The sequence below is a fragment of the Podarcis raffonei genome, chromosome 3 (assembly GCF_027172205.1).
Source record: "Podarcis raffonei isolate rPodRaf1 chromosome 3, rPodRaf1.pri, whole genome shotgun sequence".
Lineage (NCBI taxonomy): Eukaryota > Metazoa > Chordata > Lepidosauria > Squamata > Lacertidae > Podarcis > Podarcis raffonei.
In genome coordinates this window covers 121,556,937-121,571,714 of record NC_070604.1, presented here as the reverse complement: position 1 = coordinate 121,571,714, position 14,778 = coordinate 121,556,937, and the positions used below count along the sequence as shown (strand labels likewise).

At 49.5% G+C, this 14,778-nt stretch overlaps 2 protein-coding genes across 3 annotated transcripts in view; both read left to right on the top strand.

The window, feature by feature from the left end:
* The window catches only part of EPHX2 (epoxide hydrolase 2), a 110,023-nt gene extending 104,080 nt beyond the window's left edge, over positions 1 to 5,943 (top strand). For both annotated transcript variants that reach the window (XM_053383810.1, XM_053383809.1), the window contains one exon: positions 5,840 to 5,943. In XM_053383810.1, coding sequence (XP_053239785.1) covers positions 5,840 to 5,924 — 85 coding nt within the window. In that variant the 3' untranslated portion in view covers positions 5,925 to 5,943. The remainder of the gene's footprint in view (positions 1 to 5,839) is intronic.
* PTK2B (protein tyrosine kinase 2 beta) overlaps positions 1 to 14,778 on the top strand; it is a 358,085-nt gene that overhangs the window by 295,981 nt on the left and 47,326 nt on the right. The gene's annotated exons all lie outside the window — the stretch shown is intronic.

Genomic DNA, 14,778 nt, shown 5'->3' with positions numbered 1-14,778 from the left:
TCTTGTAAAGCCCTCCAAGTTGGTGGCCCTCGCTGCCACCGTTTGACTCTGCGCTGCGTGAAGATGGACTTCGTTTTCTCAGTCCCAAATCTCCCAATATTCAGCTGCATTGGCTGCCCACGAGTTCTGGCGTTAGGAGGAAGGGGAGACAATCTTCTCCTCTACCCACTTTCTGTGGGTGAGTTATGGAGGTACTCTGCCTCTCAGGTTCCGTTTGGCTCCTTCCCATCAGGGAGAAACCAATATTGACAGCTGCACGTCCCTATTCTTCCCATCAGCTTGCTGACATTGATATGTAGAGTTAAAGCTCTGGTTTTCCCAGTAGTGATGTATGGAAGTGAGAGCTGGACCATAAAGAAGGCTGATCACCAAAGAATGGATGCTTTTGAATTCTGGTGCTGGAGGAGACTCTTGAGAGTCCCATGGACTGCAAGAAGACCAAACCTCTCCATTCTGAAGGAAATCAGCCCTGAGTGCTCACTGGAAGGACAGATCCTGAAGCCGAGGCTCCAAGACTTTGGCCACCTCAGGAGAAGAGAAGACTCCCTGGAAAAGACCCTGATGTTGGGAAAGATGGAGGGCACAAGGAGAAGGGGACGACAGAGGACGAGATGGTGGGACAGTGTTCTCGAAGCTGCGAACATGAGTTTGTCCAAACTGTGGGAGGCAGTGGAAGACAGGAGGGCCTGTCATGCTCTGGTCCAGGGGGTCACGAAGAGTCGGACACGACTAAACGACTAAACAACAAAAATTCTTCCCAGTAGAGTGACGCGTGCCTGCAGACCTCTAGGCCACTGCAGTGAAGGTGCACTCTAAACCAAGCCCCCCACCAGCTCCCCTCACCAAAGTTTCCTTTGCACCAAGTTCTTCCATGTCTCTGTGTGTGCATATGTGCAAGGAGGTGTTTTATTTCTTCCATGAACACCCACCCCGCCTCACCCCCTTCCTGCCCCCATTGTTCATCCGCAACCCATAAACCTCCATCTCATCCTAATGTCGCAGCAGCTGTAAAAAAATAACCCAACTATCAACGCTCTCTTGAAGACCGTTAAATGAGCCGCTGGGTGGAATTGCCTTTCGGCAGAGACATCCCCCCCACTGACGGGACAATAAATTCTGGCGCAGGATGAATAAATCGGGGCGGGAAGCGGGGACAGCTCAGCTCTGAGTAAGGGTCAGAGTCGTCTTTCTTTCTTGCCTGCTCCCAACCCCCACATCAAACTTTACAAGGAGGTATAACATCTTGCCAATTTAAACGACATGGTGGAATATTCTCCTGGATTTATGGGGTGGGAATTAGAGTGGTGGGGGGTGAACACAGTGGTAAAGGGCACATTGTATCTAATCTGCAGGTGGATGCAGCACCTGGGCAGAAAGACCGCTGTGCGCATGTGCAGAGGAGAGAGTATTTCTTAATGCAGCACATGGTTAAACTGTGGAACTCCCTGCCACAGGAAGCAACCTGTTGTTGTTTAGTCGTTGAGTCGTGTCTGACTATTCATGACCCCATGGACCAGGCATTCCGGTCTTCCACTGCCTCCCGCAGTTTGGTCAAACTCATGTTCGTAGCTTCAAGAACATTGTCCCACCATCTCCTCTGTCGTCCCCTTCTCCTTGTGCCCTCCATCTTTCCCAGCATCAGTGTCTTCTCCAGGGAGTCTTCTCATGAGGTGGCCAAAGTCTTGGAGCCTCAGCTTCAGGATCTGTCCTTCCAGTGAGCACTCAGGGCTGATTTCCTTCAGAATGGATCAGTTTGATCTTCTTGCAGTCCATGGGACTCTCAAGAGTCTCCTCCAGCACCAGAATTCAAAAGCATCAATTCTTGGGCGATCAGCCTTCTGTATGGTCCAGCTCTCACTTCCATACATCACTGGGAAGCAACCTAGATGGCTTTAAAAGAGGACTGTGCAAAGAGGAGGAGAGGGCTATCAATGGCTTCTCACTACAATGGCTGCGCTCTTTTTCCACCATTGGAGGCAGCGATGCTTCTTAGTACCGGTTGCCGGAAACCGGAGAAGCAGAGACTGCTCTTGTGCTCAGATCCTGCTTGCGAGTTTCCCAGGGGAGGCATCTGGGTGGCCACTGAGAACAGGAGGCTGGATTAGGTGGAGCCCTCAGTTGCCCTTTTCTGCATCCTCCTGTATGCCAAGCCAGGATGTGTGCCGGCAGTGTGTCAATGCCCCTTGCTTGTCTAGGGTGGAGGTGGCAAAGTGTCTGTGGGTGTGGGTGTATGTAGAGTCGTACCTTGGTTCTCAAACACCTTGTGACTCGAACATTTTGGCTCCCGAATGCCGCAAACCCGGAAGTACCGTATTTTTCGCCCTATTGGACGCACCGGCCCATAGGACGCACCTAGTTTTCAGGGGGGGAAATCAAGGAAAAAAATATGATCCCCCCCCCCCGGCAGCTCTGGGAGCAGTGGACAGGCTGCACGCAGCCTGTGCGCTACTCCAAGACCTTCTCCCTGCTTTTGCGGGAGGTGGTGGAATTCCCCCACCTCCCGCAAAAGCCCACAGGAGCCGTGCGCAACTCCTACGGGCTTTTCGACCAGGAGGGAAAAGGGACTGAAACGGCCAGACAGTCCCTTCTCCCTCCTCGGGGAAAAGCCCCCAAGAGCGGCACGCTCTTTAAATGGTGCGCGGCTCCTGCGGGCTTTTCTACGAGGTGGGGGAATTCCCCCACCTCCTAGAAAAGCCAGCAGAAGCCGCGGAGCCCCTTTAAAGAGCGCGTGGCTTTTGCCTGCTTTTGCGGGAGGTGGGGGAATTCTCCCATCTCCCGCAAAAGCCCACAGGAGGGTTGGAGAGTAGCAGCAAGGCGTCGCGCGCCTTCCCGCTGCCCCCCATCCTCTGGGGCTGGCAATGGAGGAGGCGCTGCTTTCCCCCACCGCCAGCGTCAAAGAGCAGACTCTCCTGGCTTCAGCGGAAGCAACACAAAGCCTCCGGAGCGCAGGCTTCGGAGGCTTCGCGTTGTTATCGCTGAAGCCAAGGAGCCTGCATTCGCCCCATAAGACGCACAGACATTTCCCCTTCATTTTTGGAGGGGAAAAAGTGCGTCTTATAGGGCGAAAAATACGGCAAGTGTTCCAGTTTGTGAACTTTTTTTGGAAGCCGAACGGACTTACGGAACAGATTCCTTTCGAGAACCAGGGTACCACTGTATAAACCTCTGGAATGTACCCTGCTGTTCAAATACATTAATCGCATCCATTGCTCCTCTCACTTTGCCCCTGACCACACGCACTACTGGTGAGTGACGCACAAAAGGGTTCCCCATGAAGGCAGGCAGCCCTCCGTCGGAAAAGGTTTCCCCACCCTGGTGTGAAGAGTTAGCCTTGCTGGCTAGTCTTAGCCATTCCCTCAATTGCCCACAGCTGGATTGTGATACAAGGCTTTTATCCCTGTCTAATGCCTAAGGGACGCAGGTGGCGCTGTGGGTTAAACCACAGAGCCTAGGACTTGCCGATCAGAAGGTCGGCGGTTCGAATCCCCGCGACGGGGTGAGCTCCCATTGCTTGGTCCCTGCTCCTGCCCACCTAGCAGTTCAAAAGCACGTCAAAGTGCAAGTAGATAAATAAGTACCGCTCTGGCGGGAAGGTAAACAGCGTTTCCGTGCACTGCTCTGGTTCGCCAGAAGCGGCTTAGTCACGCTGGCCACATGACCCGGAAGCTGTACGCCGGCTCCTTCGGCCAGTAAAGCGAGATGAGGGCCACAACCCCAGAGTCGGCCAGAACTGGACCTAATGGTCAGGGGTCCCTTTACCTTTAATGCCTTTCCCAGGTCAGCAGTGCAGGACCTGGAGGGATGCAAAGGGATGAAGCCGCTCTTAAGAGTTGCAGGCTGGACGTTCAGAAAGGCTGGAGCCATTTGCAGGCACCTTGTTGAAACATTCCCCACAAAACTTCGAATCTACCCACAAAGTACCTGCTGCCCCTGCCCCCGGAACCAAGGGCCCAGTAAGAGCAGGGGAATATACAGAGGCAGAGTCTCCGAGCCCCACAGGCTCATCTGCGCCCCCATCCCTGCTGGAGAAGGGACTGGAACTTCCAGGATCTTTGGCAGGCAACCGGAGAGGATGCAGAATGGGACCTTTTTGCTCCTGTTTCACAGTGAGCTAAGCCAGTGACTTGGTGTGTCATTCAGACTGGGACTCACGTTTAAGCTTCCACACCAACAGCTCATAAGGAGAGAGGCTTGTCAGGAGGTCCTACACACGAGTAGGAGTCCGGCAGAGACACAAGCCCGACTGGCAGGTTCTCTGCCTCCTGATCTGTCGTTCGGGAGATTCAATAACTTTTTCCAGTCCGAACATCACAGCCTCAAAGGCATCGGCACACTTCAGGATCAGCAGAGTATAGGCAGTCAGCGTTCAGACTCAGTAGCGCAGCATTTTCTCTAAACTATGTTTATTTACATATATACTCTCGGAGCATCGTAACTCAGCTCCTCCTCCTTCAGCATCAGACCAGCAAAGAGAAAGAACAAAGGACAAAAGTCCTACATCACGGAAACACAGTAATATAAACATCCTGTCTCCGTTACTTCCCACAATGTGGAATGAAAACATACACCGTCATGTGATAAAAACAATCCCATGACTGCAACACGGGAAATGAATCCTAACAAGGCTAACCAAAAATTCTGCTTCCTATGGCATGGTAAACCACACGTTGACTTAGCTATGTAAGGCACAAGGCTAAGGAAGGTGGAAGAGCAAAGCAGCTTCTGGGTCCTCTGCAGGATAGGATAGGATAGGATAGGATAGGATAGGATAGGATAGGATAGGATAGGATAGGACAGGACAGGAAGAAGAGTTTGGATTTGATATCCCGCCTTTCACTCCCCTTCAGGAGTCTCAAAGCGGCTAACAATCTCCTTTCCCTTCCTCCCCCACAACAAACACTCTGTGAGGTGAGTGGGGCTGAGAGACTTCAGAGAAGTGTGACTGGCCCAAGGTCACCCAGCAGCTGCATGTGGAGGAGCGGAGACGCGAACCCGGTTACCCAGATTACGTGACTACCGCTCTTAACCACTACACCACAGGACAGGACAGGACAGGACAGGACAGGACAGGACAGGACAGGACAGGACAGAACAGAACAGAACAGAACAGAACAGAATAGAATAGAATAGAATAGAATAGAATAGAATAGAATAGAATAGAATAATAGAATTAGCAGGGGCAATCTAGCTCAACCCCCTGCAATACACGAATCACAGCAAAAGAATCCCTGACAGATGGACATCCAACTGCTCTGTAAAAACCTCCAGTTGAAGGATTTCACCACCTTCCAAGGGAGTCCCTTTCACTGTCAAACAGCTCTTGCCACCAGAAAGTTCTTCCTAAGGCTTAGCAGGAATCTCCTTGTCACTTGAACCCGTTGGTTTGGGTTCTACCCTCCAGGTCAGGAGAAAGCAAGCTTGCTCCATCTCCCAGTTGACGGCCCTTCAGATATTTGAAGACGGCTCTCACATCTCCTCTCTCCGTCTTCTCTTCTCTGTGTTTGTGCGATGCCTGTAAAGCCACAGTTTACTGTGTCGTGCAAACTCAGCCATTGTCACTGTGGTTTGCAAAAGGGCAGCTCTAGTGTGCTCATGGCAAAAGTGAGATGCAGTCCAGCTCCGTTGCAGCTCCTGTTCCCAGGGAGCGCGCCAGAACAGCTCCCTTCCACCCTGTGCATTGTCTGCATGTTCTTTCCCTGGTCACACTCCTCCACACATGAAAAAGAACATGGAAAAGCTATGCCGCGTGAAAATTTTTTGCAGAATGTGGCTTGGCAGCAGTTTAGTTCCTGTGGGCACCGGGTTGAGGTCTTTGTTTTTCGGACCTGTTTCCTCTCAGGCCTGCGGCTTTGAACAAGATCCTCATCGAGTGGTTGCAGGGCGTTCACAAGGATGTTCCACTGCAGTCGATGGCCAAGCTCTAAGCAGGACCCGGGCAACAAACCTGGCTCAAGCGCTGGCGGTTGGCTTTGGGAAGAAGCCATTGCAGATTTGCTCTGAACGGCTGTGGGTGCTTTCGGAAACAAAACGGATTTTCACATTGGTGGCATGGAAAAAATGTGTTACAGTGGTACCTTGGTTTTCGAACGTCTCCGTTGACGAACTTTTCGGTTTTCAAATGCCATAAACCCAGAAGTAAATGCTTTGGTTTTCAAACACTTTTCGGAAGTCAAACATGCCACGTGGCTTCCATATTGAGTTTTCCATTCTGAGGCTTCCATATTGAGATTTCCGCTTTCAAACGTTTCGGAACTCAAACGGTCTTCCGGAACGGATTACGTTCCAAAACCGAGGTACCACTGTATAATGTAATTCGTTCTTAACAACAGAAAATGGACTAACAATCATGTTTTAATAGCACAAAGCCCCAAACACCAGAAATAGCCCCTTCCCCACAAGTTCTCAGCTCATATTGATTCTGCTGAAAGTTCGTAAGTGAGAGAATAATTATATTTTTAAGAAAACTGTCCAAGATAATTCACCTGGCTTAAAAGTTTCGGGTCTAGCACACCATGGTTTATTGGACTGAGAATAAGCACTTCCTCCTCCTCCTCCTTGAATCAAAGAATTGTAGATTTGGAAGAGACCCAAAGAACCATCTAGTCCAATCCAGGCACCTACCTGAAGAGGAGGCCTGCTAGTTTGCTGAAGTGCAGTTTCCCAAGGACATGCAAGTCAGGATCTTATGGTTCTTTTTTGTCCTACAAAAAAGGGGGGAGGGGGTCAAACCACAATCAAACCATGGCTTGCAATCTGGGTCAGTCGGCAGCACTTAAACCACTGTTTACAGGTTCCAGCATCAGAGGGAAACTGGCTTAACAAACCCAGGTTGGTGATTGTTGTAGTGCAGCAACATTTGCAAGGCCACAGGTTCTCCACCCCTCCTGTAAGATTTTGAAGATTTGGTTGCAATTGTGTAAGCCCAGAATAATAATAATAATAATAATAATAATAATAATAATAATAATAATTATTTATTATTTGTACCCCGCCCATCTGGCTGGGTTTCCACAAAGACCAAAAATACACTAATATGTCATACATTAAAAACTTCCCTGAAACCCCCAAAGCCAGAGAATCTGTTCACGAAGATTTCCACCAAGTGAGGGTGAGGTTTCTGTGCCCCGCATCTGTGCCCCTTGGCCTTAACTAGCAAAATCAGGACAAATCGTGGAGACTAGGAAAGAGTATTATGCAAATTCTGGGCTCAGAAGTTGGCGCCAGGATTCTAACACAGAGCTGTGCCTAACCGGATATCCCAGGAACTGAGTCTTGGGCCTTCCATGTTCCATGAAAAACACGTGCCTTACTGCTGAACAAAAAACCCAGCCCTGCCTTATGCTTCTGCAGCTTCAGATTGCCTTAGGAATCTGTTTACTGGGATAGTGAATTATTGGCTTACGTTGATTAGAGGAAAGGTCTTCCTCTCTGCTTCTTTTATTGCTGCAAGAACTACTTGTAGAAAATCAGTAACTGGAATAAAAAAAGAAGTTTACAAACTGTGTTTCTTTTTTTTAAATTATTGTAGTACGATTTTCATTATTACCATTTCCAAAAATCACATTCAGGTTCAAATGCACATTTCCACCATTAATATTTTTCTTTTAATAAAAACATTCAACAACTTCCCTTCTTCCTTTAATTTCCCCACCATCCCTGCATATTTATACATATCCATTTAAATAACTTTCTCGCCTTGTTCTTCAGGTTACAGACTCCGCTAACCCAGAAACAGTACCTCAGGTTAAGAATTTTGCTTCAGAATGAGAACAGAAATCACGCGGCCGTGGCGCAGTGGCAGCAAGAGGCCGCATTAAAGTGGTGCTTCAGGTTAAGAACAATTTCAGGTTAAGAACGGACCTCCGGAACGAATTAAGTCCTTAACCTGAGGTACCACTGTAGAAGTCAAAGAAGAAACTGAGCCAGAATCGACACACTCCTGAGCCTTCCGACTTGGCGATTCCAGCCCCGGTTTTCCATTTTGCAAGTCAGCCTCTTGTCTGAGGCAGATGGGGACAGGCAGGGTGTGAGGCCTGCCCCACAATTTCACACTGCGATTCAAAGGGACAGTCTGGGTGGCAGTGGGCAGCCTTCCCCATCCCTGAGTTTTCAGTTTAGAGAGGTCCTTCCTTGCCCTGCAGCCAGCCGAGGTGTTGGCAACCAGTGAGCAGGGCAGAGGCGATGCTGCTGGAACCCAAATCATCAGTGGCGTTGCAAAACGCGGCGTGAGGCTGGCAGCTTCACCCCTTCCGAGTCCAGAGCGCCCTGTTCACACATACGTGGAAAGCAAGGAGCTGCCTCCAGGGCCTTCGCACTTTCAGAGCACTAAAGGCTGAAGTTTGCTAGTGCCGGACGTCACATTGAACACAATGCTTTTTCAGGGAGCGGCGAGCGAAGAGGCATCAAAGGAGGCGCATGTGTCAGTCGACCTCGCTCTTTATAGACAAAGCACCAGGCTTTGTTGCAAGTTTAAAGTCCTGTGTGACCCCCCTGTTCAAAGCATTGACAGCCTTTGCTGCGAGCCTTCTCCATTTCCTTCCCTAAATGCCCTACTCCAAAGTAAAAGAGGCGAGTAAAGATAAGCTACTCAGCATTAGACTGCAGGCAGGCAGAGAGTTTTAAAAAGCCCTCTCCTTTTAAATCACAGTTCTGCTTCTCATGAAAAAGGAATTGAATTAATAAAGAGAGAGAAACTGCTCAGGAGCTAATTCTCGCCGCCGCCGCCGCAACTCCCCACCCCCCAGCCCGGCTGCCAAAGCTATAAAGCATTTGGTTTATGCAGACTAAATCACGCCTGACAGAGCTGCTGGCCTTTTCTTTTTATAGGATTACACACAAAACAGGGCGTCGTAAGGTGGGATTTATTTGGGAGGGTGTGAACGAAAGCGTTTGATACAGCAGTTAGCGGGATACGTCTTGGGGAATGAATGCAAATTGGCTCAGATCGAAGCACACAGCGTCCGAGGGGTGGGAAAGAAGCAGGAGACTTGGGGGTTTGGTTCGTGGGTCCGCTCTGTCGACAAAGCAGGTTGGGGCGAGAGTGTCACAAGAGTGCTCTGTCCACTTTCTACATGCTGTGCATCATTTTTGAACCTTCCTACCACGTCACCAGATGCAGGTGGCGCTGTGGGTTAAACCACAGAGCATAGGACTTGCCGATCGGAAGGTTGGCGGTTCGAATCCCCGCGACGGGGTGAGCTCCAGTTGCTCAGTCCCTGCTCCTGCCAACCTAGCAGTTTGAAAGCATGCCAGTGCAAGTAGATAAATAGGTACCACTCCAGCGGGAAGGTAAACGGCGTTTCCGTGTGCTGCTCTGGTTCGCCAGAAGCGGCTTAGTCATGCTGGCCACATGACCCAGAAGCTGTACGCCGGCTCCGTCGGCCAATAAAGCGAGATGAGCGCCGCAACCCCAGAGTCGGTCACGACTGGACCTAATGGTCAGGGGTCCCTTTACCTTTACCACGTCACCCTCTCGCCTGCCTTTTCTCTGACCTTCCAGGAGGCAAGAAGGAATGGCCGCTTCATTGGGATGGGGTTGGATTTCCTAGCAAGATGGCGAGGCCCTAGCGGGGAGATGAAACTGGAGCAGAGAGTCCATTTGAGGCCAATAAGAGAGGGGCACGTCCATTTTCATGCTCGTGAAAACCTAGCAAGAAGCCCCTAAGAACATAAGAATGGCCTGCTGGGTCAGGCCAATGGCCCGTCTCGTCCAGCAACCTTTTCTCCCAGGGGAATCCCAGAAACAGGATTCGAGCACAAAAGCCATTTCCCCTCCTGTGGTTTCCATCAACTGGAATTGAGAAGCATGGCTGCCTCCAACCGTGGAAGCAGAGCCTAGCCATCAAGGCTAGTAGCCAGCGATAGCCCTCTTGCCCAGGAATTTCTCTGATCCTCTTTTAACGCCGTCCAAGTTGGTGGCTGACGCTGCCTCCTGTGGGAGTGAGTTTAATAATAATAATAATAATAATAATAATAATAATAATAATAAATTAATTTTATTTATACCCCGCCCTCCCTGGCCAGAGCTGGGCTCAGGGCGGCTAACAACAGTACAATTAGGTACCTCAGGTTAAGTACTTAATTCGTTCCGGAGGTCTGTTCTTAACCTGAAGCACCACTTTAGCTAACGGGGCCTCCTGCTGCCGCCGCGCCACCAGAGCACAATTTCTGTTCTCATCCTGAAGCTAAGTTCTTAACCTGAAGCACTATTTCTGGGTTAGCGGAGTCTGTAACCTAGAGTCATAGAATCATAGAATCATAGAGTTGGAAGAGACCACAAGGGCCATCGAGTCCAACCCCCTGCCAAGCAGGAAACACCATCAGAGCACTCCTGACATATGGTTGTCAAGCCTCTGCTTAAAGACCTCCAAAGAAGGAGACTCCACCACACTCCTGGGCAGCAAATTCCACTGTCAAACAGCTCTTACTGTCAGGAAGTTCTTCCTAATGTTTAGGTGGAATCTTCTTTCCTGCAGTTTGGATCCATTGCTCCGTGTCCGCTTCTCTGGAGCAGCAGAAAACAACCTTTCTCCCTCCTCTATGTGACATCCTTTTATATATTTGAACATGGCTATCATATCACCCCTTAACCTCCTCTTCTCCAGGCTAAACATGCCCAGCTCCCTTAGCCGTTCCTCATAAGGCATCGTTTCCAGGCCTTTGACCATTTTGGTTGCCCTCCTCTGGACACGTTCCAGTTTGTCAATGTCCTTCTTGAACTGTGGTGCCCAGAACTGGACACAGTACTCCAGGTGAGGTCTGACCAGAGCAGAATACAGTGGCACTATTACTTCCCTTGATCTAGATGCTATACTCCTATTGATGCAGCCCAGAATTGCATTGGCTTTTTTAGCTGCCGCGTCACACTGTTGGCTCATGTCAAGTTTGTAGTCAACCAAGACTCCTAGATCCTTTTCACATGTACTGCTCTCAAGCCAGGTGTGTATGTAACCTGAAGCATATGTAACCTGAGGTACCACTGTAAAAACATAATGGGGGGGGGGACCAATTTCAAATACAGGATAAAATGCAATTTAAAATGCTTCCTCATCAAAACCATAAGGGGAGGGAAACATAAGGGTGAGACCGAGTCCAAACCAAAGGCCAAGCACAACAGCTCTGTTTTGCAGGCCCTGTGGAAAGATGTCAAGTCCCGCAGGGCCCTGGTCTCTTGTGACAGAGCGTTCTACCAAGTCGGGGCCAGTACTGAAAAGGCCCTGGCCCTAGTTGAAGCCAATCTAACCACCTTGCAACTTGGGACCTCCAAAATGTTGCCATTTATGGACCTTAAGGTAGTTTCATGTGCTGCGTGAAGAAGGGCTCCCTTTTATCTGCCTGACCATTTTGTGGGTGGATGTTCTGTGTGTATATATTTGCAGGGGTTATGGAAGTGTGGAATCACAGAATCATAGCGCTGGAAGGGACCCCCAAGGTTCATCTATTCCAACCCCCTGCTGTGCAGGAATCACAGCTATCCTGCCCTTGCCCTCTGCTGGCCCACTTTCACTGCCCTTGAATCCACTCCCTTCCCCACCTCAGCAGTTCTCCACCCCCCCACTTCTCTGGGTCACATTCCCTTCCGTCTCATGCTAGGCCTTGATAAAGAAGATAATTTAAGCTCATTTCCCCCTTTGTAAATCTGACATACAGCCATCGACTTCACTGAGGCTGTGGTTTTCAAATTTGATATCTGTGGGGATGTGATTGAAACAGATGACAGCCCTTCTCCATAAAATTTGCCTTTTGTGCACTGGCCTGGGATAGCCATAAAAGAAAAAGAAAAAAATCCCCGCCTCTTTCATCTGATGTATCTCAAAAGGCCTCGTCTCCAAACGTTCCCTCCTCTATCTTTGTAGAGTTTAAATAAGACTGAGGGTAATAAATCTGAACTCAGTTCCTGGAAAAATGGAGCAGTTTAATGAGCCTCGGAACCTGCTGTAACGTCATGCTGTAGCATTGATTCAGCCCGGACATTTCACAGAGGATAAGTCTGTCAATGGCTATTGGCCACAATTACTATGTCCAGTGAGCCTCTGTATACCAGATGCTGGGAATCTCAAGTGCAGAAAGTTGCAGTTGACCTCAGGTGTGGCCAGTGTGAAAACAAATGTGAGGTTCTGCACTTAAGCAGGAATAAACAGATACACAAATATAGGATGGGGGACACCTGGCTTACTAGCAGTACATGTGAAAAGGACCTAGGGGTCTTGGTGGCCCACAAGCTGAACATGAGTCAACAGTGTGATGCAGCAGCAAAAAAGGCGAATGCTATTCTAGACTGTATCAACAGAAGTATAGTTTCCGGATTTAGGGAAGTCACGGTTCTGCCCTGGTCAGACCCGACCTGGAATACTGTGTCCGATTCTGATCACCAGAATTTAAGAAGGAGGGTTTATCAAGGGTCTGGAAACCAAGCCTTATGAGGAATGGTTGAAGGAGCTGGGAATGTTTAGCCTGGAAAAGAAGAGACTGAGATTAGATATGAGAGCCATCTTCAAATATCTCAAGGGCTGTCCTATGAAAGATGCAGCTGGCTTGTTTTCTCCTGCTCTGGAGGAGAGGACCTGAGAGGGCGCATCAAAACCTGGTTAACCACATTCCAGCGAGCCACCAGGGAATCTTCTGAGAGGCCATCAACATGGGATAAGACATCACCTACAACTCTCTAGAAGCCATTTGGATCCATTAAGTGGCAGGGGCAGACCATTTGAATTGGTCCCACCTCCCTGCGGAGGGGAAGGGTCACAGAGAAGTCTAGTTGTACCAGGAAGTGATCTGACCCTGGTACTTCGTTTCACTGGAACTTAGTGTCAAATCACCCACATCCGGAGAGGTAAACACCAGCTCTAAGACATGTCCACAGCTATGTGTCAGGCCAAACTTATTCAGGGACAGCCCCATGGAGCCCATGCTTTCTATGAAGTCCCAAGCAGCCCCATTGTAAGGTTGTGTCGTCATGGATGTTAAAATCCCCTAGGACCACCAAACTAGGTGTCTCCAGGAGAACATCTGCCATGACCTGAAGCAGCTCGGGCAGGGAATCCTTGGTGCAGCGGGGAGGTCGGTACACCCAAAGGAATCCTGTACTGCCTCTATTGCCCAGCTTCCAGAACTTGCATTCAGAAAACTGGGTCTCCCCCATAGGACACCTGGTGAAATCTAATGATTTCCTTTGTTATGGAAAAATCTAGGTGCGAGGCTGCTCAGCCACCCAGCTGGTCGGGCAGAGCCCGCGGGTCCCTGCAGAATAAAGGAATAAAGGAGTCCAGCCACCAACCGGAGCAAACAGCTGTAGACCAAAGTTTATTGCGCAACAGGTTCAAAGAGGAATTTTGAACCCTGTGGATGGGGTGACAAGGACTTTTAAAACTTTCTTATCCCAGCGTACAATTCATTAAGCATCATCACTACATCATTGCTACATCAGAAAAGGGGAGGGTTATACATGATTAACATAGGAGGAATGTGTTGGGGCAACAGGCGGATACAGGATATGTATTGGGAAGTACATTCTAAGCACCTACTAAAGGTAAAGGGACCCCTGACCATTAGGTCCAGTCGTGGCCAACTCTGGGGTTGCGGCGCTCATCTCGCTTTATTGGCCAAGGGAGCCGGCGTACAGCTTCCGGGTCATGTGGCCAGCATGACTAAGCCACTTCTGGTGAACCAGAGCGGCGTACGGATATGCCGCTTACCTTCCCGCCAGAGCGGTACCTCTTTATCTACTTGCACTTTGAAGCACCTACTACAAAGGGACAATAGAACTTTGGTTTGCATAGTCTGCCACCTGGGCAAGTCCGGAGGAGTGCCTTTGCCCAGTGATTGACACCTATGAGTACCTTCCTGTGAGTACCTGACCTCCCGCTTGAGGGATTATGGCGGGGACCAAGTGGTTTCCAAGTCCTTGGCCTATGAAGCAAATTGGCGGTGGAATGAAGGAAACCGGCAAAGGAGTTGATTTTGCATGGTTTTTAAAGCTAGGTAACTTCCCTGAGCTGTCAAGTCGAAAGGATACATTTATGCATAATATTTGTAACATTTAACAACTTTAAAGATGCCCCCCCCCCCCGTAATTTCTGTAACACCTTAGACCCCCACCAACATGCCCTGGGTTGCTGTGCATAAGAGAAACCTGGCGGACAAGTAGAGGCAAGAACAGGCCAAATGTGTCCTTCGGCTCTGATCTCCCTCTTGTTAGGTTTTTGACAAGGTAAATTCATCCAAACACAGACCCTTCCTCCTCTGTTGCTAGGGATATCTTTGAGCCACTTTCCTTCCTGCCCTCATTACATTCCCGTTCGCTGTGGATATCCTCCGCCGGCCAACTGGGGCTCCAGGTTTAACATAATTATTTTTCACTGATGGGTGGGCAAGGAACAAAAGACTCTGAGCACGGGCGAATGATTGAATCTGTCCGGTGAGAATGCAGAAGAGTCCATTAGACACCTGTTTGACTGGCTGCCAGCCAGAACCTCCTTGGAGCTAACCTGGATGATGGAAGCAGCCTGTGGGAAGCCAGGAGATAACCTTGCTTTTGGCTTTTAATCACATTAGAAGCTAATGCCCTGGCCCTGCATGCTTTCCATCTGTTTTACAAGGAGAGAAAATTAAGCAAACATGATGGCGAGGAAAGGATTGTCTGACACAGCAAGGTGTGAAGGGGGGGGGGAAGCAGGATGAATTCTCTGCTCTGTGGAAGGGAAGGACTGACTGCAATGCTGACTCCGCTTACCTGGGTGTTTTCTGCAGTCATTAATCCAGGACAATTACTGCACCCCC